This window comes from Pelodiscus sinensis, chromosome 5 (genome assembly GCF_049634645.1).
Source record: "Pelodiscus sinensis isolate JC-2024 chromosome 5, ASM4963464v1, whole genome shotgun sequence".
Lineage (NCBI taxonomy): Eukaryota > Metazoa > Chordata > Testudines > Trionychidae > Pelodiscus > Pelodiscus sinensis.
Window position 1 is genome coordinate 24,076,169 of NC_134715.1, and position 26,150 is coordinate 24,102,318.

At 40.1% G+C, this 26,150-nt stretch overlaps 1 protein-coding gene across 4 annotated transcripts in view; it reads right to left on the reverse strand.

The window, feature by feature from the left end:
- Window positions 1-26,150, reverse strand: part of PPP3CA (protein phosphatase 3 catalytic subunit alpha) — a 333,809-nt gene that overhangs the window by 163,443 nt on the left and 144,216 nt on the right. For all 4 annotated transcript variants that reach the window (XM_075929664.1, XM_006126898.4, XM_075929665.1 and 1 more), the window contains one exon: window positions 23,154-23,354. In XM_075929664.1, the coding sequence (XP_075785779.1) occupies window positions 23,154-23,262 (109 nt within the window). In that variant the 5' untranslated portion in view covers window positions 23,263-23,354. The remainder of the gene's footprint in view (window positions 1-23,153; window positions 23,355-26,150) is intronic.

A 26,150-nucleotide genomic window follows, 5' to 3' on the forward strand; every position in this document is an offset into this window, starting at 1 on the left:
TCCTAGTATTCTATGATTCTCAGTTCTGCCCCCTTTCCTGTTTTGCAAGATTTCATGCATACTTTTCCTACCTGAAGTAGGCATATCACTGATTAACCAGTAAACCTTATTGGGTGAAGCTTACCAGTTAAGCAGCAGCCCGCTGGGCTGGAGTTCCCCCACTTCCCTCCATCTGACATGAGCAGGGAGGACTCCTCCAGCCCTGTTGGGCCAACTGTGCTGTGGCATGGTATGGTTGGCCCTCCAGCCCAACCCAAATAGCCCCAACCATGGTTGGCCCAGCCAGCTTGAGGGAGTCCCTCCTAGTGCCTGTGGGACACCCCTCACCCCCATAGTACCTGTAGGATCCCTTTTAAGTGGTTAACTGATTAATGCAATGTCTAACTGGCTAACGGATTAAAGGAGATTTTACATCCCTAAAAGACCTACACAACGCACAGGTAGATTAAAACACAGTCGACTAGAACTGCCAGTATTTTGACAACTGATGTTTCAATTAACCACTGTTACATAATACAGTGGTGGTGATAGAGCTACATTATTACAACTTGTGTTATATTGTAGCAGTGATTATAGCATTAGAAAGGGTGTAAATATTTATTTTCATATTATAAACAATGTACTTTGTTCAAAATTCCTAATGCAATATTTTAAACTTAGAAATCCACCCAATAGCAAATCCTTTCCATCTACTACAATTCCATGCTTATTTTTCAGTTTCATAATAAAATGTTTCACGTGAGACCTGAGTAACTAATACAAAAAGAGAGTCCGCAGCAAACAGGAGCCTCATTTTTGTACAACAATCACACCACAGAGAGATAGCAGATACAAGATGCTAATGATATGTATTTTAAAGTCACCCCATTATTCAACTAGCAGAATATATTGCAAGTTAAATGGATACAGTTTTCTTTTTAAATTAAAATTATTCTTCTCCTTTAGAAGAATACATAGTTACATAGTACTGTAATTTCCTCCCCACCATTTGTTAAAATGATATTAAGTACAACAGTCAAAACAAGTATCATACAAAAATATGCAAGCCCTTTACAAATCAGCAGCAGCTTCTAAATGGTTTTGTATCTGATTGGATCATATTGAAATCAGAGTTTATGTGATTCAACTAAATTGAATTAGTACACTTTAAAAACAAACCATATAATGGTTACAAGACTCAGATTTCAGATATCAACATTTCCATTATACTTAGAATGCGAAATAACTGATACCAAGGAAAGACACATCATTTAAAACATTTTATTATACAGAGACATATTTAGACTATATTTTGAAAGTGCTATGGGAGATGAATGGCTCAGATTGTGTATGCCAAAACTGCTGAAGGAACCTAAGAATTAATCAGCTGAGCTGCTTGCAACATACAATGTTTGTTTAAAGTCAGATTAGAGGGTGACAGATATTGTATAAATTTAAAAAAAAAAACAGAAGTAGGAGCGACCTAGGGAAGTACAGACTAATAAGCCATTTTATGGACTAATTGGTTAAAATGATCAATTTTAAAATAAAATTTATTAAACACCTGGATAATTATCTGAAATTATAGTCTAGTAAGCAGGGCAGAAGAATGTCATACCTCTCCAATTCATTAGGATTCTTTTTTAAGAGTGAGTAAAATGGAGGACAGAGGCGACCCAGAGACCATTTATTTGGCTTTTCAAAAGACCGTCGGTGAGGTCCCATATCCAGAAGCTATTGAAGAAAACAAAATAGTCACGGGGCAAGAGTCCAAGTCTTGTCATGGATCCGACAGTGGAGAAGATTGTGGCCCATCCTGGGCCACTCCCAGCAGCTCCCATTGGCCAGGCATGCAGTTGTCATGCTAGTGATTCCCCACCCCCGTGGATTAGATATCTCAAATAGGGATGTTAAATATTGGTTGACTGAATAGTTGATTAACCTCATGAATACTTATTGGTCACTCAACTATCCTCTAGATCCTGGGGATGCAGCTGGCATCCAGTGCACTCCGGCCCCACTCCCGAGGATCCCCCTGCCACGCCACACTGCTGCCTCTGTATCAGAGGCAGCAACACAGGGTGCCAGGTTGGAGCTGGTCCTCAAGAGGAGACTGTTTAAAAAACAGCTCTCCTTGTGGACTGGCCGCCTGTAATCCAACGTTGCTGTTCAAGGGGAAGGCTGAGCTCCTGGACCCCACATGAGCTGGAACTGAGCCGGGCTGCCTGCCCGCTTGGCTCCTAATACATTTTACATGCAGAGAGCCACAGCGGGGGTAGGCCCCAGACCCAGTGTGAACCAGGACTGAGCTGGGCCACTGGCCAGACTGCTAAAAAAAAATTTACGGGCAGAGGGGAGGAGAGGGTGGAAAATGTGTGTAGTCTATAACCTTAATTTATAAGCTTTTGCTTATCAGCTAATTGGTTAATCAGTTACACTATTACATCCCTAATCCCAAAAGGAAATGAAAAATAGATGAAAGAGTTCCAAGGAAACAGACTTGAGATACTTAATTGTTGTCTCCATCAGGTGAATAAAGTCTCTACGGAAGTGAAGGTGAGATTAGAGAGGAAGCACTTGAACCAGAAAAGGAGATTACTAAGGGTGCTGGCTACTTAAATGAGGCAGTTATGAGAAAAAGCAACAGTATCAAAAAGAGACACTAACAACAAGTACTGTAGAACCAAATCAGAGAGGCATTTATGATCAGACAAGCTAAAAACCTAGAAGGGTCTCAAAACTAATATAAACTTTTGGTTCTACTTTACAGTAAGTTTCACATAGTTATCTTGATTCCAGGTTCATTTCTGTACCTAGAAGTGGACTAGTAAAACTATATTGTACCGTTTCTCCAAGATTTACTTCAGGAAAATGGATAAAATCTTTCCTTCTGGAGCAAAGTTGATCCAAAACTATTTAGAACACCTAACATTTGCTAACCTGATGAAACCTGTATTGACAATGTGTCTAAGTATTTTGGCTTATTTGACAGAATTACTCAAATAATTAGACTGTTTCAGCTAATTAATACACTAAGAAACCACCCTCCTCAGCATATTTTGCATTTCATGTAAGTGATGCACTGTACAACTTAGCCATAGTAGATTATTCTCTAAAACATTTAATGTATCACTTGTCATATGTAATATACCATAACATTTTAAAGAAAGAAAATGCTTGTTTTAATTCTCACTTGTCGCCATCATAGCATTAGTGTTTTCCTTGTCCTGTGCGTTGATGGAAGTACTTCACTTCAGAGAAATTATTTGCAGGGAAGATCAGTACACAAGTGCTTTCAGTTAGGTACATTAACCTTAGCTCACATGTGCTGACATTCTGAGTGCTACCTACAAACTCTAATTGATAGCAAATTAAGCTTTGAGGTCATGGGCATGCTAGAATAACTATTATTCATTGGTTCAACATCACATGAGATGGAAGTAACACAAAGTACATAAAGGGGATTTGTGTTTCCCAAACTAAAGGCATCAGAAAAGATCCTATTCCAGCATGTGTTTCTTTAGAGGGCAATTATGCTGTTAGAAGATTTGCTTCACCCTCTTTTAAAATTAACCATATCCATGTTTCACTACACTTGAATGACTTCATCTCAGCTGATGCAGATATTTATAAATATGCAAGCACCACGCATAGTAGTGATCCTACTGGTACATAAAATAAACCAAGAGTTTTCTTGCATAACTACTCAATTTAACTTAGTCTACCAATTTCACAACATTGTTTCAGAATTTTAATTCAACAGACCTGCACATCAAACAATATCTTGCTTTATTTGTCTCAAAAAGGAAGCTATTAAATGTTGTACACTTCCAGACATCTCCTAAGTCACTGGAAAATTGCAGAGAAAAATGTGGTGAAGGCTGCCTGGCATTGTACTATTTCTATAGATGAAGGGGTAAAGGGAGGAAGTGGGAGGGAAACTAACTATATTCCATATTGTGTAGCTAATTTTCCAATTCAATTGTTATGGCAATGCCTTTACTTCAACATTTACCATACAGTTGCAGAGAGAATAAATTGTCACTAAGTCTGCTAATGACAATATTTTTTATCCAAAAGGTGAAAAATTCTTCACCTTATTAGCTTCATTGTAAACTTCACAGAAGGGACCATTTCTAGAATTCTTATGGAAATGAGAATTATTCTCAACACAATTGTGAGAAATGACCCTGCCCAGATAATCAGGCTGTTCTTAATCTCTGCCTTTTCCACCCAAAACCAAGCAATGGTGAAAGCCATTCATGTTCTCCATCTTAATTCAGAAAATACAACAAATCAGCCTCAATCCTTGAGATTATATTTTACTAGGTTCCAGACAATATACCCACTGATCCGAATCAAACAGAAGAATGGATTTCTTCCTGAATCCTATCCTGTACCCATCAGGAACCAATTATAGTTTGACGTCATAAAAACGAGTCCCCATATTGTTCAGCCTGCTTTGAGAGGTGATGTAGATTCCAATAGCCCTGTTATTCAGGCTCTGTGTTAAGACAGTATCCTTAACTCAGGACAGCACTTGTGTGTTTAAATCTCATGCATCTAAAGTTAAACAGCACGTGAATAGGGATGGACATATACATGTGTGCAAGAAGTCACTCAGGCTACGTCTAGACATTCGAGCACATTGAAATTGCTAATGAAGCAGGAATTTAAGTATCTCATGCTTCATTAGCATAAACACGGCCACCGCTTTTTTCCGAAATGGAGTTTTTTAAAAAAAACCAGCAGTCTAGGTTTACAGGGTCTGTCAAAAAAGGGTTTATTTTCGACAGATCTGCATCTAGACTGCTGGGGTTTTTGTTTTTTTTCCGAAAAAGCTCAGTTTTGGAAAAAAGTGGCAGCCATGTTTATGCTAATGCAGCACAGGATATTTAAATCCCTGCTTCATTAGCAATTTCGACATGCCTAATCTAAATCTCTGTCAAAAGAGAGGTGTAGTCTAGATACATCCTCAATGACTAGAATGAATAAAAAAAAGGTATATGTGAGTCAGCATTATAGACTGCTATTATAGCATCAAAACAACATCAATCAGAATTGTGGCTGCATCATGCACTGTACAAACAAAAAGTTTTAAAAACATGTTTACAAAACAGAGAAATGGAAGGAATCATATACAGACAAACGATCCTTGAGCCTTCCTGTGACACTGTCTATGCACAAACATCTTTAAAAGAAGACATTTCAGCAGTGGCATAATTATTTTTCGAGATAGTAGAATGTGATAGTGGAAAATTTCTAAGATAAATCCACCTCTTTACCCACCAGCATGGAAAGTCAGGTCATTTAAATTAAATTTCTTCTGCTAGGATGTTTCTTAGTATGTATTTATGTATCTATTTATAAGTAGTTCTGGGGAACTATTTAAATAGACTCATGTAGGTTCAGCAGTTAACTAGGGAAGGGCAGAAAATATGTTTAGTGTTTGCTAAATCAACACATCAAAAACAAGTACATTTTCTGTGTGTCTGAACTAATGAGGTAGGAGTCCACAGTCATATTACCTGCCGAAAGAGTTGTGAAATGTTCACAAAATTACTGAATCTAATTTTCTAATACCCCAGACTAATCCTATTTGTCATCTTGGTTTGTCCACCTATACCAACCACATCTACTTTAATGAATTAAAATACATATGATAAAGTGTACTTGGAGAAGAAAACTGTGCCTATGTACTGCTTCAGCTATAATAAGGGTGAGACATTTTTTCATTTACAGGCAGTCCCCGGGTTACATGGATCCGACTTACATCGGATCCCTATTTACAAACGGGATGAGGCAACCCCGCACTAGCTGCTTCCCCCCAGCAGACCAGGGAGACGCGAAGCTAGCGCGTCCCCCCTCCCCCCAGCAGACCAGGGAGACGCGGAGCGGCTTTTCTCAGCAGACACCTCAGCTTGAGAATAAAGGACTGAGGGAAGTGAGGTGTGGGAGAATAAAACTGAGCTCTGGAGAAATGTTTGGATAGAGTTTCCCCTACAATATGTACCAGTTCTGACTTACATACAAATTCAACTTAAGAACAAACCTACAGTCCCTATCTTGTACGTAACCCGGGGACTGCCTGTAGTTGTCTAACAAATATTTCACATCATGAGACAGTGGGTTTTTTCCCCCCCCTGAGAAATGTACTGCGATATGACAGACAAATCACAGATCTATATGTAATGCTGTAAGCAATGTATCCTTGGGGGACATGAGATACAAATGTTAACTTTGAAATGGTAGGTAAACTGCATGATATAAATTTTTAAATCTTACCTTTCTGTAAAGCAGTTTCATGAGATGATCAGTTTATTTAAAATACATTATCCTACATCATCTCTATCTTCAAGCAAATGTTAAATTACAGTATATAGCTTTATAAAATGAATCAGTAGCACTCTAAAATTAAAATCTTATGAGTGGCAGTTTTCTGCAATTATTCCAAATACAATAAAAATGACTGAACATGAGATTACTAAAAAAGTCATAGAAGCAAATTAAATTTTGGTTTCCTACTGCTCAATTTCTTAAGTCCCGCCCCCCCCCCCCCCCTCAAAGTTTTGAAAAATGAAGTCTAGGCTTTCTATGCCTGTTCCTAAATGATATGAGCACAATACGGAGTAATCTCTACTGGTACAAGATGTAATTTATTTTAATTGGAACTGAAAAATTGTTTAAAGGGTGACAGGAGGAAACTGTTCCTATTTCCTGCTGTAATTCCCTCTGCATCTAATTACATCCATAAAGAGGGAAAATGGGAATGCTATGTGTTATTCAATATATTGTGGTTAATTAGAAGATTCTTTGTGCACATGTAAACACACCAGAGCTTTATAATGGACATCATGCCCACACTATCATTTATTAGCTAGATCAAGCACAGCACAATCACTGGACAAGTGGATACCATGTTGGTTTCCACGTTGCCAAATGGTTTCCTATTTCATAAAGTGGACAGGCAAATCTAAACTATAGCCAACACACACCAGACTGAAATCTCGACTCCCCACGACTACTTTTTTAGATTTCCGTAGATTTCACCACACTTAAAGTCAGATTATCATACTGGAAACAGTATCACTTAAGATTCCCTTTTCTTCATCTAGAGATATACAGTTTAGGAGGATGTTTTTTATAAAATAAAATGGGGCACATTATTTTAACTTAAAAATTGTAAACTATACATCTGATTATCTCTATGTATCTCCCTTTTGGTTCAAGAATTCCTCCTAAACGGTGAGAGCTAAGACCACCAAATTCAGTATGCAACTTTCTCTTATAACTTAAAGCAAGGTAACGGTTTGGTTGTGCCAGGAAGCAGCAAGGAATCAGAGATGAGGATCAGGACTGCTATAATTACATTGGAGCAGCATGGGGACAGAGGTGAAAAAAGGGTCAGCTATCTACTATATGTTTGAGAAAGCTGGCATGTTTGTGTCTGTCCCACAGTCAGGAGACAAGCATCCCTCACGCACCTGTGTGCACTTCAGCATCTATGGAGAGGTGCTTTTCATGGAGAGCCTGGCTCCAAGCTGCTGCAGTGAGAGAGGGTAGTCCTCTCTCCCTGGTATAGTCAAGTTAAGGAATCAAATGTAATGATTTAAATGACCAAAAAGTATTTGAGTTAAAGACTTAAGGAACACTAGGTAATGTATACTACAATTGATTATATACTCTGTGTGAGTGTGTGTGTGTGTGTGTGTGTGTGTGTGAGTGTGAATGTGTGAGAGAGAGAGAGAGAGAGAGAGATCTTCGTGCTTTTTTGTAGGGATACAGAAAATCATGAACTGTAGACTAACATTTGCCTTGCAAAGGTCTCACCTGATCCAATGACCTGTCTAGGGTTTTCATTTTATGACTATTTACTGCAAAAGCATATACAATAATTTATAAAACATTTATAAAAATCTTAAATACCTGCCTCAAAGATCTCGCAACGTCAGGTAAGAGCAACAACAGCTCAGAGTAACAAAGTATGAAAACAAAACAGGGATATGATTGGCATGTGTGACGTAGTGGGGGTAACTTGCTAGGGCTGTGGCGACCTCTGCTGTCTGTAGCAAGACCCAGTAGGGAAGGGGGGGAAGTCATTATGCAAAGGTGGCTCCAAACTGGTCTGACCAGCCACCCCCCATGGGGAGAAACAAAGGAAGGTGGATGCTGCCCTGGCTGGGGGCAGGGCTGGAGGAGAGGTGGTTAGTTCCTGTCTGGAAAGCAGGGGAGAAGGAGCTGGGGAGGGGGGCTGGGACTCCCCCATCTCAAGGGGGGCACTGAGGCCTCTTAGCCCCAGTTCCTGTAACCAGATTACATCTGTGCTGTGCTATATCCTGGAGAAGCAATAAACTACCTCCATTCTACTGGCTGGTGGAGTCTGTTCGTGTCATTTCAGGGTGCAGGAGACGGGGGACCCCAACGCACCGTCACGGCATGTAATTGTGATATCGGGTCTTACTGATGCCACACAGTTATTTTCTGATGCCACACAGTTATTTTCTATTATATGGGGAGAAAGGGTGACAACTCTCTCAGGCAGATACTATTGTGTGGTAACTTTGCATCTGCTTAAACTGATGCTGGTAAGAGAAAGAAGAGTTTGTGAAAAAGGATGGGCAGGATCCTTTGTGAAAAAGAGCTGGATTATGAGGACCAGGAAGCTGATTCAAGCACACTGGCATAACAAATGAAGGCATAGAAGAAAAAATGGGAGGAGATGAAGGGATGTAAATTAGATGTATCGAAATTGCAAATGAAGTGGGGATTTGACTTTCCCGTGCTTCATTTGCATAATCACATCATGAGGGTTACAGGCGCTTTCAAAAAAACCTGCCATTTTTAAAGAACCGCGTCTAGACCATGGTTTTACTTTCGAAATGGCGTTTTTTTGAAAAAGCGCCATGACATGACTATGCCAATGAAGCGTGGGAAATTCAAATCCCCACTTCATTTGCAATTTCAATACGTCTAATTTACATCCCTTTATCAAAAAAGGGATGTAATTTAGATGTACCCGAAATGCCTGAATCCAACTTCAAGTATGGTCAAAAATAAGATTTCCATTGAATTTTGTGATTTGGTCGGGGCCCAAAAATCAGTAGCTAAGAAACTATGCTGAATAATATGGGCAACTTTAATAAATTCCTCTCCTAGAATTTTATCACAGCAACAAAAATATTCACATAATAAAAATGTGCTTATATAGTGCCATTCCATCCAATAGATTGGGCTTCCCAGCGTGATCAGTTAGCATTCTTCACAGAGGGGAGAATTTTTTCAGACAAGCATTTCTTTTTCAGACAAGTCCTCTATTTTGACTGTCTCTGTTTGAGTAGTGCCAAGTGAGACACACATAGGGCTTGATTTTTAGTGATAAGAGCAGAGATGCAAGTGTGATAAGGTAAAAGCAGAGCTGCAAGTGGGGTAGTGCACATCCTTGAAGGAAAGACAAGACTTGATATTGTTGGTCACAGAGGGTACGTCTACACAGCGGCACTTTTTTGGGATAATGTCCGTTATCCCAAAATAGCGTTCTGCGCTGTCTACACAATTAAGGCAGGTGCCGGAATAGCAATTTATTTCAAAATTTAGCATTGTGTAGACAGTGCCAAATGTTGAAATAAATTAATTTGTGTAGATTAAATTGTGTCGCTTATTTTGAGGTATGCTCTACTGTGTCGACATACCCAGAGAGCGACAGAAAGAAAAAGTTAAGAAATACAGGAACATGCACAATAAGAATTCTGACTTCTTCAGTGAGAGAAGACACTTACCCAATTTATTTGTTTTTTATTGTGTCATTAAAACCTCTGCAGGTTGCCTTTAAAATAAACTTATGGTCATTTACATAAAATGTAATACTTTAAGAATACCTGGTTTACTTCATTGTTTGTATACACGTGAATGTCTGAGTCACACAGAGAGTTTCCTCTCAGTAACAGCTGGAAATCTCTATGCCAATGTTCTCACACGAGAACTTCTGCTCTTAAAGAGCAAAAGGGCATGTGGTTCTGATGGCCTCTACAATAGTAAAATATGTAGCTATATCAAAGGCATACTGCCAGCTGGCATCTTTAGTTAGTAAAATGTAGAGAGGCTGATGCCTTCAGAAGCAGCTCTCATGACACAGTTTTTAATGAAGATTTTCTGTGTAATAAAGACGACAAAGCATTCTTTGCACTCCCAGGCAAAAGTCTCTCTGTAAACTATAGTTCTTCATTGCTTTTTTTCCTGATAACACTAACAGGGGGCTCACTGCCTGAAATCCTCCCTAGCAATATACTGCCATTTAAGAGGTCATCTACACAGCGTAGCAATGCACTCTTTGGGGAGAAGGGGAAGGCTGATTTCTGAAGCACATGTCTCACCAATTTCTCCATGTAGATCCTGCTGATATGCACTAGAATTTCTGCTGAAAATGCACCAGGGAACTTCTAGTCTATACAGACCAACTAATGTGCATCAAGTTATTGGACTTCAGGTATCACACCACTGTTGTATACAGTGCTGCTCAGCATAGACAAGCCCTAAGATAGTTACACCTGTCACAATACACATGCACGACAGTTGTAACTCATGGGAAAATTCACACCACCAAAAAAAAAAAATCTATGCAAAAGATTGCCCGGTGCTGTGTCCTTTTAATTTCAACAATATCAAGAGATATTAGACATGTGACCTGTTGTGTGAAGTAGAAGGTAATCTCTGTGGTTTTGTGAAAGCTATTGATTTTCTTAGCACTGAGAAGAAAGTATTATTTCTTTTGTTCAATAAAACTGAAGTCAATGAAGCTAATTCACTCTTGCTTATACCAGTTTTACACTAGTGCAATGCTACTGATTTCCACGGAGCTACTGATCTAGTTTAAGTGAGAAGAGGCTGAAACTTTAGGAAGACATTTTTACTATGAATAACCTCTGAAGTGTATTTGAAAATGAAATTTTTCCACTGTAATTAGCAAGTCTACTTCCAGAAGTAGGTATCTTGCTCGATATTTAAAAAAGGCATGCAATTCTGACACTGACTTCAGCAGTCTACAACCTACTGGCAAATTAACAAGACAGCATGCAATACATAAAAGCAAATCTTAAGTTCTTATTATGACCTTTTAATTGGCACTAAGAGAGGTGTGGCTTGCCATAGTCTCTCACATTTAGTTCTCACTTTACTGTTACAGCAAATAAGATTTTAGTAAGTAGGCTCATTTACATTACTTTAAGTTTAAAAAATATTTTAATACATTGCAGAGCCTTTAGAAGATATTTCTATGTATATATGCTTTACCTCTAAATAAGAGGTTTAAGTACTAGGTCTACCCTAGTGAGCTTACAGAGGCACAGCTGATGCAAACTAAGGTATTGTAAGATTGCCCATGTAATCACTGGTTTTTATCAGAAAAGATCTCTCCTATTGGCAAAATTAACATGAGTAACAGTAGCTATTTCTGTGGGAGAAGCACAGTCTACACCAGTGTGTCTATCCATGTAACTTATGCTACTCAGGGGTGTTTTTTCACATCCCAAGTGATGAATTATGCTGCCAAAAGTGTTTGGTAGACATAGCCTGAGCTTTAAGAATGTAACCTCACTATGCCTGTTTATGGCACTGAAATAATTTTCCATGTAACACTGAAGATTTGTAGTCTGCATTTATTTTTAATTGTATGAGCTACTAAATGGATTAATTTTAGTTTGCACAACTGATTTAAAAAGAAGATGTGAAAAATTACCCTAGTTTTCATGCTTTATTGTACTTGAAAATCCTTACATTCATCGTCTGTTGACAAAGGGTAAACCAAGCAGAAGTATCTACTCCTAGATTGGCCCCTCAGTCAACACAGGGTTGATTTCAGCAATGCCAACCATCTACCAAATCTTCTTTTAGTGGTTGACTGAAGAGAAAGGCTGAAGAGAAAGGCAAAAAAAAAAAAAAAAATCACATGCAGAAGTTGCGGAAACAGCACTGCAGAAGATTTTTGAAGCTATAATTATCATTTAATAATTTAATGTAACACAAATAAGCACAGCAGTGGTCTACAGGATGTTATATGTCTTGACATTTTATCAGTGTAAATAGAGCTTACTATCTTCAGAACCCTTTGCAGTGACATTCATGAGAATTTTCTGAAATTAACTTCAAGTGTAATACACATCTGTAATTAGCGTAAGGAATCCTGACGTTTGGTGTCTTACGTTTAAACAGCATGGCTCCGTCTGGGTTTAATCTCAAGTTTTAAAATATTAAATGACATTTTTTAATCCAATTAGAGAGATTGTTTTGAACTGTAGCATGCTTGTGTTTCAAACCAGCGAAAACCCTACATAAAACTTTATACTCTGGAAATTGAAAACAAAATTTTCTGTATTCTCATGATAACTTACAGAAGATTGATCAGGACAAATATTGGTCAGCTCATGGAATGGTCCCTAAAACGTTAATGTTAACACTGTGAGATGGGCTTTTTGGAAGAGAGAAAGGAAGAAGATTCCAGAAGAGTCCCTTTCCACAAAATAAATCCTTTTTTCTTCCTCAAAGCCCCATATATGCCACTTCCAATGTTACCTGAGATGCACACTCCTACACTGATGACAGATCATTCTTCTTTCTAGATCATTCTTGGTCAAGAGGGAGTGAGACATAGATCTCCACCTAGGAGAAGTAATGTCTTGGAACTTTTAAGTGGATGTTCTCAAGAGACCATGGAAGAAGAATATGAGTGCTGTGAACCTGAAAGTGACAGTGCATGTTACACATTTTACTCTGTTTTTGCGGCTTTAATTTTTTTTAATAGTCCTTTGGTCTTTTCCTGACTGATTGTTTCTCTTTTCTATTTCTCCAAGTACTTTGCTACAATGAACAGCAACACACACAAAGTCTCCACTCTGAAATTCCCCAAGTTAAAACATTTTGGCAGGGTCTGCTCAGGAAAGACCCCAGATTAGAACACTGTTTCCCTTCATGAGATCAGCAGGATTTCTGGTTTTTCCAAGGCCTGTTCCTAGACTAATTTCGAATTTAAATTGGATGATCCGGCAATGGACCCAAGCCCTACACAACATAAAATGTACTGGCACAAATTTTACTCAGAATGAGGCTTTTTTTCCTTCTTGTTTGCCATTTGATTCATTTCAATCTTTCTGGAGCAGCTTCATATCTGCAAATAAGATTATGCTGCAGGAAACTGAACACTGGAGATTTGTGTCCCTTCTGTTTCATGTCCATCTGAGCAATTATTTCATTCAATACTAGAGAGGCCATAATTTAAATGACTATTGTTTAAAATATCCCTAAATTAAAAGGAAAGATGAAGATAAATGTAAATGTTAGAATAGAACCACAGATGATAATCCTGAGTCTGTGTATGATATTTTGTTTTTTCCAGACACTTTGGGCTTCTCCACTCAAGTCTTCTACTAACTAAGAATATAGCATCTCTCATCCTCCACTGCAGAGATAGTCTAGTATTGTGTTACAAACTGAAGTTTTTATTTCTAAATAGATGGTGATAGAGACAATTTGAGGATCTTCTGAAACTGCTGTACCACAGAATGTCTGTGTACCACATGCAGTCAGAGCTGTAAAACATCTCCCAGACCAGGGTCTATGGAAGATTGTTAAACTTTGATGGCTGCCATTCAAATAAGAGTATGTGGGAATGATGAGATAGCCACACCCTAAGCAAAAGAATTTTTTCCCAGCTTCTCTGCTGGAAGCTCAGGAAGAATTCAGGAATTAACTTTGGTCCCAAAAATCAGAGAGAGAGAGAATTGGGAAGAACTCCAGGGAACTCTCAGAGATAAGACAGGATGAACAGGGGAAAAACAAAATGTCATTCTTTTGTAGCAGAGGGGAGCTCTGTTTAACTATGCTTAAAGCCAAAGAAGAGGAGAAACAGAGACTGCATGCTCTGGAGATGCCCTGTGAAGAGGAAGATGCTGAGTGGCTGCTCTTCCACCACACTAGTGGGGCAGAGGCAGTCCAGCAACCCAGCTGGCGACGGGGGCAGCACGTATGTGACTGCATGGGGTGGGTGGGTGCTGACATTGGGGTGAGGTAGAGACAGGGAGTAGTTTGTCTGTGCAGTGAGGTGAGGAAGGTGAGAGTAATTTCTTTGTGCTTTAGCTGGAATTCAGGACAGGACAGACTGCTGATGCCTGCTGCTTTAAGAAGCAGAATTTTATTCCAGTCCCCACCTGTGCTGGGGGGAGCAGATTCCACAGGGGCGGAGGGGGGGGGGGAAGAAGGGGAGGGAAGAAGGGAGGGGATAGGTACTGGCATCTGTAGGGTGAGAAGCAAGCAGGAGACAGTATATTTGGGGTGTCTGACTGAATATTCAGAGGCGTGTGTGCTGCTTAAACTATCAAACTACAAGACCAAGACTGGAGAACTCAGCAAGGGAGAGCAAGGCCAAGGATATCACATCTTAATTTATTTGTTAATGAAGCTGCTGTATGTAGGACTATTATTGACTTTAAAAAAACATCATTGGCACTCGGGCCCGTACATACAGGTGAATAAGTTAAGTCTTGGCACACACCTTCTGAAAGGTTGCTGACCCCCCTGGGCTAAGAGATGGTGCTGTAGCCTATTCAGGCAAAAGGAAGCTTCAGCACATGGGTCCAGCAGGGTGGGACCCAAACACAGCATTCTAGTGAGAGTCCATGAAGAGGAGCTGAACCAGCACTCTAACAGACATCCAGTCACTTCACTTCATTGTATACAACTATATGATTTTTGCTCCAAAGGAAACAGATCATTTGCAAGGAGTAACAAGTCAGGTAGTTGTAAGGAACAGGCTGCAGCATCCACTCTCTAGGCATTCTGACTGATTCACGCAGCTGCTACTAGAAAACATCAGCTTTGCCAGAATCTCAGATGCTGAAGAAGCTAATATCTGAAGCAGGCACAATTAAGCGGAGACGCACACAATCTCTAGATCCTCAGTAGGACACAGGCAGATGCATTGCAATCCATATCTGGAACTGACAGAAGTGTTTTGAGAAGGGAGGGACAAAAAAAAGAAAACATGCTGCTTTTCATCTTCACTTCCTTTGGAATTCACAATCTTTAAACAGCCACAAATAATTCAATAACCACATAGTCTGATATTTCAGTAATTCATGAGAAATAGTAGAAGCAGCATCAATCCTGAACAGCTATCCAAATATTTTTGTACAGTATATTCAACCTAGTTTACTTCACCCTATTAAGACATTAAAGCAATTCATTTCAAAGTTCTCTATTTTTTGCCTAGTAAGAATGCCAACAGTTTTATTTTGAAGGAAAGAAAATACTGAAATAGTGAGGAGTGATTAAAAAAACTGTTAGAAACTGTGCTATATATTGAGATGTTTATTTTTATGTTGGTGTTTGACACATTCTTGTATCTTCATAAAATCTATTAAATTGCCAGTTATTCTTTAAAAAGCTAGGATATTCAATTTCTTCACAATACAGAAGCAAGCAGGTAACTGTAATGAATACAATATCATTAGATATCACAAGTGGTATTAGGAGAATAGATGTAATGTGATGCTTTTCATTAATGCCCTCTTTTATCCTTCCTCCAATATACATATACAGGCAGTCCCCTGGTTACGTACAAGATAGGGACTGTAGGTTTGTTCTTAAGTTGAATCTGTATGTAAGTCGGAACTGGCGTCCAGATTCAGCCGCTGCTGAAACTGATCAGCGGCTGATTCCAGGAAGCCTGGGGCAGGGGCTTCCTGGAATCAGCCACTGGTCAGTTTCAGCAGCAGCTGACTTGGGGACGCCTGGGGCAGAGCAGCTGGGGTGCTGTCGGGTTGGTCCAGAAGCGCCAAGGAGCGGTGCTGCAGAACCAACCGGCAGCGCCCCACCTGCTCTACCACAGGACCGGGGCTTTGCTCCACATCTTCCTGGTCTGCTGGGGGAGGGGCCACTAGCTGCGCCACCCCCCCAGCAGACCAGGGACACCGGGAGCAAAGCCGCAGCGGCAGCAGAGTCCTGTGCCTCCCCGGCTTTGCCAGAGCAAAGCCTCAGAGGCGCGGGACCCTTCCGCCTCCCCGGCTTTGCTCCAGGTGTCGCTGGTCTGCTGGAGACGGTCCCCAGCAGACCAGGGGCACCCGGAGCAGCTTTTCTTGCCCCGGAGCTCTGGGCGGTCCCGCTGCCTGCAAGCTCCGGGGCGAGAAACCCCGTTCGTAAGTGCGGATCCGACGTAAGTCGGATCCGCGTAACTCAGGGACTGCCTGTATACACATACTGTCAGGTTGGTATTATTTACATAACTGTGCATTCAGCATCAAATGTACAAGCTTAACTCTTACTTCTAGTGATTAAAAGGCAGAAACAAGATATTTTTCAAGTAAGGGTTTCCCTACTGGCAACATGCATCTTACTAAGAATTAAAGTTGTGCACTGGAGTGATATTAAGGAAAATGGGCACAACAAAAGGACTTGTATGTTGGAATGAATGGAAGTTGGCTGGACAGACAGATCCATTAGCTTATCTTGGGGCTTGTCAACCCAGGAAAGTTTTTTTTTTTTTTTTTTAAATGGAGATTGCCTATCTCCTAGAGCTGGAAGGGACCTTGAAAGGCCATTGAGTCCAGTCCCCTGCCTTCACAGCAGGACCAAGTATCATCCCTGATGAATTTTTGCCCCAAATGGCCTCCACAAGGATTGAACTCACAACCCTGGGTTTTGCAGGCCAATGCTCAAACCACTGAGCTATCCCTGACATAACTTTATCCAACAAAGATGAAAAGGGGAATTTAAATGGATATAGTTTTGCAGTCTTATTTTATTTAACTTAAATCACACCTTGGAAAGGCTTTAAGCTAAACTGAGAAACAGTCATCTTAATACTGGAATAAATGTCAATTTGGGAAGTTATATTAATATAACAACAATACTTTCCCATGTGAACAAGACAAGATTACAATAAGATACGGTTATGGAAAACAAGGGGAATAATTTTTCTTCAGATTAATTTTTAGGTTTCAGGAAGTTAGGCATGTGACTGAAATTTGACACTCATGTTCAAGTGACTGATATTTGTTGAGATGGTTGTCATGTCACTAGTGCAAGATTAAAAAAAAAAAATACCCCAAACACATCACATTCATGATTAAATCTTGGAACTGGCTCTTTTCTCCTGGAAATAAGTAAGTATTTTATCTACCGAAATGTTCTAGACATTCAACTGTCTCCTCAATAGTAATTGTAGTACAGCAGGAGTATAATTTAAATTACTGACATGTGAAATAAAGAAGTTTCAATCCTGCTAAGTAAAATGTTAATACAAACAAAGTATGGATTCACTGCTGACAACTCACTAATTTGAATAAATTATGCATTGTTTGGAAATCTCAAGGAAATAATGCTGTTTTAGTGTCCACATTACAACTGTAGATCAGTCATACCTCCTTCAAATTCTAAAAAGGAGAAAGAGCTTACTTTGCTTGGTTCCCTAGCTGAAACAGACTTCAGTGTGTATATCTTTTGATGTAATTTGTAATTGTATTGGTTTTACTGTAATGTGTGCATGAAAGCTTTTAAGAACTTGCTTTAGCATTGATCAGTTTAGCAATTCTTGATTCTGTCAAAATTCTAATCTCATGTAGCACTGGTAGCTTGTTGATATCAGTTATTTTTACACTAGCAATGAAATTAAATTGAGCACTGGAGGAAAACAGGTGGAACATCAGGAAAACAGTGGGGCCTATTAGCCCATAGAATACTCTCCCAAAGGACCTGCTAGAAGCCTCAGAACCATTTGAGACTATAATGCCTAAAAGAGTGAAGAGTAATTCTATACTGGTAGCAGGAGAGGGCTTTTTCATTTCCAGTTTTTGTGATATTGTAAGCAGAAGAGAATTGAATGCCACCTTGGGTTTTGAGAGTCTGAGTCACACACACACACACACACACACACACACACCCCCCCCGAATAACCATGTAACTGAGGAAAATTTCAGTGGCTACATACGGGGGCAGCCAGCTCCCAGCACACTTGGGCTTTTGCCTGCCACCCTGCTCCCACCTGCTGCCCCACGCAGCTGCCTCTAATACAAGCATTTCCATGTAGCCGTTTTGGTAACCGATAAGCATGAGCTTATTGGTTACACATTTAAACGGCTCCACTCCCTAACTCACACAAATGGGTTTATAGTTAAGTCGCTCAAGTATATTTTCTGACGACAGCAGTACGAACACTAAAGAACACAGAAATTGTTAGTTAAAAGGCAACATTTCCACATTACCATGGTGGTACTTAAGCAAACACAGGAATTAAAAGTATTTGTATCACACTCAGATTCTCTCTGGCTCGGGGTGTGCTCACATATCTCCTTTCAATAGCTCTCCACAGGAGTGGCAAAAGGGTCACAGCTCAGCCATGGGGAGTACAAGCCTGCCTGAACCCCATACATGACATGAGATGACATGACAAAGCAGTACCTCTGTAGCCACTACCCTCGGCTACTATACTATTATACTCACACTAGCTAGTGAAGCTAGCATGAGCATGTGCAAGCAAGCAGTGGAATCACATTGTTACCTGTACCATAAATGTAGCCTCAATTACATTCCATTATCACCCTCTAGACATACAAAAAGCTTAACCACATGCCCGTACACAATTTCACTGCTCGTCTTTCAGCCCTACATCCGACATACAACAATTTTTAAGGGTACAGGGTATTCTCCTCTCACTTACACAAATTTAAACCAGATGTAATTACACTCAAGTAAGGGAGTTGACCAGCAAGTCAGTATTTACATCTCTGAAAACACCCTATTTCATAGGCATATTCACAATGGGTAAGTAACAAATCAGCACTGTGTTCAAGATAGTTGTAGTGTAAGTTACCCTGTGATGGATATGCCCATTGAGAAGGACAGTATTTATTTTTTGTACTGATGTAGGAATCAGCTTCCCGTGGGCAAGATGAGGGCACTATGTTCTGAACCAAAAGCAGGCTTGCTTGAGGAGGGCAATAATATGGTAGGGTGATTGAGCATCAAGATGGCAGCAGACAGTCTTTTTTGGGTGTAAATAATCCCCTAACTTTAAAAAGCAAGGACATTCTAAGTACTGATATTGCTGTAAAGAAAATTTGCTTAAAACTCCTTAATCTGGGGTGGAGGGGCAGGGGAGGGATTATCCATGTAAGTATGAGCGCTGCCCAATCAGGGCTGGAGTCTAGTGAAGGAGATCCACCTGAAAGTCTGGCCAGAGAATGTAGCAACAGATTAAATCTTTCTTCTTTGGTTTATCAGCTCCCTAATTTTGCACCCTGAACAGCTACACACTTAAAAGCCCTCTAATGTAAGGACCAGGGAGACATTTTTAAACTATTTATCATGTGTTGTGGCAGATTATTCTTCATGGGCAATTTTAAAAAAAGTCAAGACTGGATGTTTTTCTAAAGGATATGCACTAGGAATTATTTTGGGAAAGTGATACTGACCCTGGAAATGAGAGGACCTGACAAATGTAACCAGAGGTAACAGATAAAAGGAAAGGAGACTTTGTGGGGAAAAGGCCCAGGAAATAGCAGCTGAGAACTGGAGACATCAGTACATGGTTGCTATGTATTGGTTCCCTGGATTGGAACGCACAGTGGCAGGCCTGTCTCCCCCACCAGTCAGCACTGGAGAGACCTAAGTCCTGGAAAGGGGACACAGCTAGTTTAAATAACCCAAGAAAGGGGGCTAGCTTTAAAAGGCCCTGAAATGGAGCTGAAAACCCTGGTGAGTTTTGTTCAAGTCTTTTACTAGCCCCTGAAAAGGGTTTGATCAGTTTTGACTGAGACTTAGCTAGAGGCCTGTGCCACTGAAGACATACCTAGAAAGTTCGGCAACCTACGGGGGCACTAGGAGTAGGGAATAAAGATTGTAGTACCACACCCAGCCAATAGGAGGCACTCAAAGAATAAGTATCCCTTGTCACAGAGCGAAAACTTAGGACAGCAGGGAGAGCAAGAGGGGAGCACTTGTGTTATATGTTGCTCTCCCTGCTAGCCAAAGTAACAAAAAAACGTGATCTTCATGAGAAAAGGGGGATATAGAGCATGTGGTCAAAGAATCAAATGGCTGTCTGGTGAATACTGACAGCACAAAACTGAAGTCCCGTCGAGATAGGTTTGACAGCAAGCAGAAAGGCCCTGACTAGGCCCTCCAGAAATCTAACTTGGGTTGGAGGAGTAAAAAGGGAGTGCCCATCTACCTGAGGAAAGAAGGAACTAACTACAATGAGACGGACCCACAATGAGCTAAATGAGACCCATGTTCTTCAATGATAGGCAACAATCTGAAAAAAAAAATGGGATACCTGCAGAGTGTAGAAAAAATGATCGTACTGTGCTTATATAGAGAAAGTCTTCACTTAAAGATTCAACTAGGAATTTCAATCTAGCTGAGTAAGAATGGATGGGATTGCTTCCAAACATGATTATTCTAGATATGGCGTACACCCAACAACCAGCGAGGCAAAGAGGTTTTGGACAGTGGAAGGGATTTTTTGCCACCTTCCTGAATTGGAAGATTCAGAAAGGGACAGATATTGATAGGACAGGTTGATATTTTAACAAGTTCTGGGAACTAAAACTGCCTGGGCCAGTTGGGTGCTAGGAGAATAATTCTGACCCTGCTGTGACAGCTTTTTCTCAAGACCTGTGATAGCAGGAGGATGGACAGAAAAGCATATCTGAGTTTGTCTGCCATGGTAACAGGAAAGCATCGCTCTCGAGGTCATTGGCCATACCTGCTCTGAAGCAGTGAAAGGGTGATTTCCTGTTCGCTTGGGATATGACAAGATCCCATTGTCGTATTTTTCACTGAGAGAATATTTCACTCGGGCCACAGATATGTATTTCCCACTTATGCAGAAAAATACCTGCTTAAGTTGTCCACTGAGAATTCTGAATACCCAGTAGATATGTGGCTTTTTTTTTCTTTTTTTTTTTCTTTTTTTTTTTTTTAGAAAATTGCTGTGCAATTTTTTTTTTTTTAAACAGAACAGAGTGGGCATCACACAAGGGTTGTCTTTTCTTCTTTCTAGATTTTTGTCTTCTCTGAGTATCAGTTTTGCCATTCCAGCTCTCCCTTTACAGCTTGGGTTTGTTCACAGACCACATGAACTACAGAATTACTTCAATAGCAGGCATCAGGATACATTCAAGATTCACGTTTCTCGTCAATAGCCATTAGCCAAACGAGAGAAGTACAGTGATATTGCAATCCCTAGCCAGAAGAGAAAAAAAAATGGATGGTCAAATGAGATGTAAATTTAGATAAGGGAGAACAAGATTAAATGGGCTAAGGCCTCCAGGGATTAAACTGGGATGAGGGAAAAAACATCACTAAATTATTCAAAATAATTAGCAAAAAAAGCATCTACGAATGTCTCAGTCAGTGGTGAATGGAAAAGAGGATGTTTGCCTAAGTCAGGCAAAGCCACTCAACACACACTACTTCTCTGAAAGCCCCAATCATGATGAAGGCTTCCCTTAATCCCCAACCCCCTAATATTACAGGATAGAGTGCTGCAACCTGTAGAACTTGTGTTCCTCCATTTAGCCTACTGAAAAGCACCTATCTGATTTTGCAAGGAAGGCCTACAGACTTTTAAAGACTTCCTTCAGTCATCAAAAGGTTCACCTCTAGAACTACATGAGATACACCACCTTCCAGGAAAGTAAGAGAACATATTTTGATTGACTCGTCTCAAGTTAGGAAATTTTCAGACTGACTTAAGTTTACATTTTGACCACATTTCAGAAAACAGACTTTAATAAATTATGCTATATTTGATGATGCAATGTCCCACTTCATGTTATTGGTTTCAGAAATTACCGTTTTTCCAACTAAACTTGAGTTACGTCCACACTGCAAGCGCATTCTTTCAACAGTAAATCGAAAAGACAGAGGGCTTTTGCACAATTGGTAATCCTTATTCTGCAAGGAAGAGCTCTTTTGCAAAAAGGCACGTGTGGATGGGGAGGAGGGAGTTTTTTCAGAAGAGGCGGGAAGAAGAAAAAGCACTGGTGCCCTGGTGGCCACTCTGTCCATAGCAATCACAGCTTATATGTGAGATAAAAAGCGTATTGCTTTTTCAGTGTGGACGCTCTCTTGCGCAAGAGCTCTTCCGAAAAAAGTTTATTGTATAAGAAGCCTGCTGTCAAGACATAGCGAAAATGATTAACTATTAATGCACTTGCTGAGTTCATACAATATCTGGTGGACAACAACGCTAATCATGAGCCGCAGTGCTCTTTTTCCTTTCCTGAAAAAAAAAAAAAATAATCTCTCTTCCTTCTATTCTGGCTCAGTTTGACCAGAAACAGAAAGGCAACAAAGAAAACATGCAAATCCTCCTGACTCTTGAAAAAAAACTATGTGTCTAGGATTCATACTAGAGGGAAGTAATATTTAGCCCTGCAACTAACTCTCCAAGTCATGGATCAATTTTCCTGCCAAAGCCTCATCAACTTCTCATAACAACAACCATATGTTTGTAAGGAAAAATTAATTTAAAAATATGCTAAACAGAAAAGAGTGTATTAAAGCCAGCAATTGCAGTCAGAAGTGGGAGACAATTAGACAAGGAAGATCAAGGCACAGAGCATTTCCTGAGAATTAACAAGTGTGGAAATGTTTGATAGCCAAGGGCAAAATGGGCTCTTTAGCCTGAACAATTCATTAATTCCCTAGACAAATAACATGCTGATGTTCTTCTAGCTTTTTCCTTTTGCTCATGTGTTATTCCTCTGGACACTTATAATGGAGTTTCCTTTCACTAAAGCATCGTTATTCCTTCAGAGCAAAACTAAGTTTGAATTGTACTACTGTGGTGAAGGCCATCTGTAAGTGTATGGAATTAACATCTGGTAAAATGGGCAGTTATCTTTTATGAGGGTTAGAATACACTTTTAATCCCATATTTTGGTCTAGAAAAGTCTCCATACATTAGAAGCAAAACATGTTCAGTCCGTAAGATCTTTTCTTCCAACACCAGTCACATTTAAGAATCACATCAACTCCTAGCATCAAGCCCATTGTGGCAGTGGATTCAGAGATGCAGTACTGAGAGCAGTCAGTGAAGTAGTAAACTTTCACCAAACTCGCAGGAGAGCATTATATACCTGCATGGATGTGCTTGTGTGTTCCAATTTAAAACTGGCACCTACCTGTGACCGGGGCATCTATGTCCAGCAAGTTTTTTTCCTGACGGAGAATTGAAGCACCCTCTGTTACTATTCTCAAAGCAACAGTCTCTTCCAGCCTCCCTTCCTTCATAAGGTGTGCCTTTAAGATATCCACCCGGGGTTTTCCATCGTTATCGAACACTTCCTTAGCTGTGAGCCGGTGACTTGGAGGAAATGGGACAGCTGGAAATCAAACACAAAAAATACCCGGTCACTTTAAGGAGAAAAGCCATTAGTCTCAAAAAAGAAAAAAAATCTTTCAGAACTCTGCTGGCCATCAGCTCGGTCTCAAAACACTTTCTGGGCATACACAGGATTAAGTAATACGACGCTTTTATTCTTTCTTTATAACTTGTGGCTACAACATAGACCAGAGGTTCCCAACTGCCGGTGCGCAGACCAGCAGCAGGCTGTGAACCCCTGTCTAAAGTGCCACGCCCCCCCAGGCCACACCCCCAGTGTTTATTTAGTTCCACCCCCTGGGATTCCCAGGAAATTCCCTTCCTACACACTTCCGCATGCAGCAACAAGGTGAGTGGGGGCGACTGGTAGCTGGGTGTGCTACGGCTGGAGCCAGGACCATAGTGAGGCTGTCCCTACTGGAGCAGTCTCAGTGTGGTCCCAGTTCCACCTCCGGTGATCGCTACACAGTCCAGCCAGCGGGGCCAAGTGCCGCGTGGAAAGCCCCAGCTGATGGAACCAAGCGGTGAAGGGCAGCTATTTCTGCCACCAAGTTCTCCTCCCTCTCCACTCGGCAAGAGCCTCTCCCTGGCCTTCAGCTGCTCCCAGCCAGCAAGTACACATATTATTCTTATGTCCTATTAAGTGCAAAGGGAAATATAAATGTGCAGAATGGGTCAGTGCTGCCAGACCTGTTAGGACTGCATCTTTAATTCTGGTGCCATTGAGGCAAAAGGTTTGGAATGGAGAATACACTGTAACAAGTATTAGCAACTATTTTATTGTTTTTTTTTTAATGTGTGTGTGTGCAGTAGTTTTTCACATTCTTGTTCACCATCATGTCCCCCCCTCCTTTGATTTGCCTGATATGCTGTGGGCTAAAATTACCATAATGAATATGCAAATATTTCGGTGCCAGTCCGTCAACTTTTTTTAAATGAGTCTGCCAGTCCGCGGTATAAAAAAGGTTGGGAGCCACTGCCATACAAAGCAAATTAACAGCAGCTGTTCAATATGTACATGTGCCCAAAATCTATTATTCAAACACTTTTAATAACATCGGAGCTAGTTTTTATATCCCTTACACATAATTAAAAATATGAAGAAAAAATGAGTCACTGCTTACAGAGAATGTTAAAAATAGTGGTTGTTGTGAGAGAAGGGACTGGAACTAAATATTGCTTTAGTAGTATTTCAGAACCATGATATAATGCTCTTTTCCCTAGAAAGGACGTAATATACATTACATTACATCACATCTCAGGTATTTACTGCCCATGTATGTACAGTCAGATCTATCTCGGTTAAACCACAAGACTTTGCACACAGCCCCTTCTCTTTAAGTGGAGTACATCTTTCAAAAAAAATCCCTTCCCTTTTTTGTAGCAAGAGCTTTACTCGGTTAGAAGGCATATGATCTCCCACAAACGTAGTCAGTCTCAGTCAAAACCTTAGTGAAAGAACTCAGACTGTTATCTTAACACGTGGAAGTATGAAGGATATCTCAGACAGAAGTAAAAAACAAAAAGGGTTGTCCCAGTAATGGTATAACCAATAGCCATCTGTGTGTTGTCATTATATCAAATTCAAAGTTTTGAGCAAACTTCAGAGGCTCTTGCTCTCACTCTCCTTAAGGACGCAGTCATTAGATACTCAGGTGACCCTCTCAGTTAACAGATTAGGTTGCAGTATTATCCCCACTTATCCCTCTTTCCCTAGCAGGGAAACTGGAGTGGTATTAAAAGGTCCCTGCTTTGCCAGCTGCAGGGTAATTATATTAATTCCATCTACTGCTGAGGGTGGGTCAGATTATATAGATGTTCCGAGTGAATGGAAGCTTTGGGGCTGATTCAGACTGGCTACATCTATAGTACTGAATTACTGAGACATTGCCTCCCTGATAAACATCCTGCTGGGGTGTGGGGTCACTAGAGTATCAAGAAACATTAAAGCATGTCTTCAATACTTCAAGATACCTTGAGTTTAAACAATCACACTTTTTAAAAACACCCACTTTGTAGGGTTCAAAAAGGACAAGTTAACAGTCATACACTTGAATTTAGAACAAAACAGAACACTGACAATTCCTAACTCATGTTGCTAGGTGATGAAAACTGAATTCATTTTATAATTTTAATTCCTTTCCACCTATTATTCCATTTAGTTACTGCATCAGATCCTGCCTGGACATTAAAAATAAGAGACCAGTCCACTTAGCTTGTTTACATAAAGTTTTACTTTCTGGCTAATTTCATGCCGTAATGTCTAGGTTGCAAACACAATAGGAATTTTTAAAATCATGACATAAGTTTCTTCTCATTCAAATAACATTGGGACAATATATGACACACTAACACAAAACTGGTAGAAATGCTATCTTCAGAAGAGATAATTTGCTTTTAAAATCATGCTTGGAAATCCAGTTAATTGAACAGTAAACTAATGCCAATTATTTGACCACAGTCAAATATTCCATCGAGAACACCCTACAATAAGTGATGGCCTACCTTTTTAGCTTGCACCATGGTGCTATCTATTACCAAGCTCACATAAATATCCTAATCACTCACTTTACTACATGCTGAAACAGTGTTTTGGGGAAAGAGTGAACTAAGTGAAAGCTGAGCACCTTGACTAGCTAGAATCTTCTAAAATCTAGGGGAAATGAGTTTATGTATAACTTTACTTGTATTTCAGGATATAAACATACATGTAAGTTTAAAAAGCACATTAAAGTTAAACAACACACTCTTTGCCCTGAAGAGATTACAATTACTTTACTCTAAACCATCTACATGG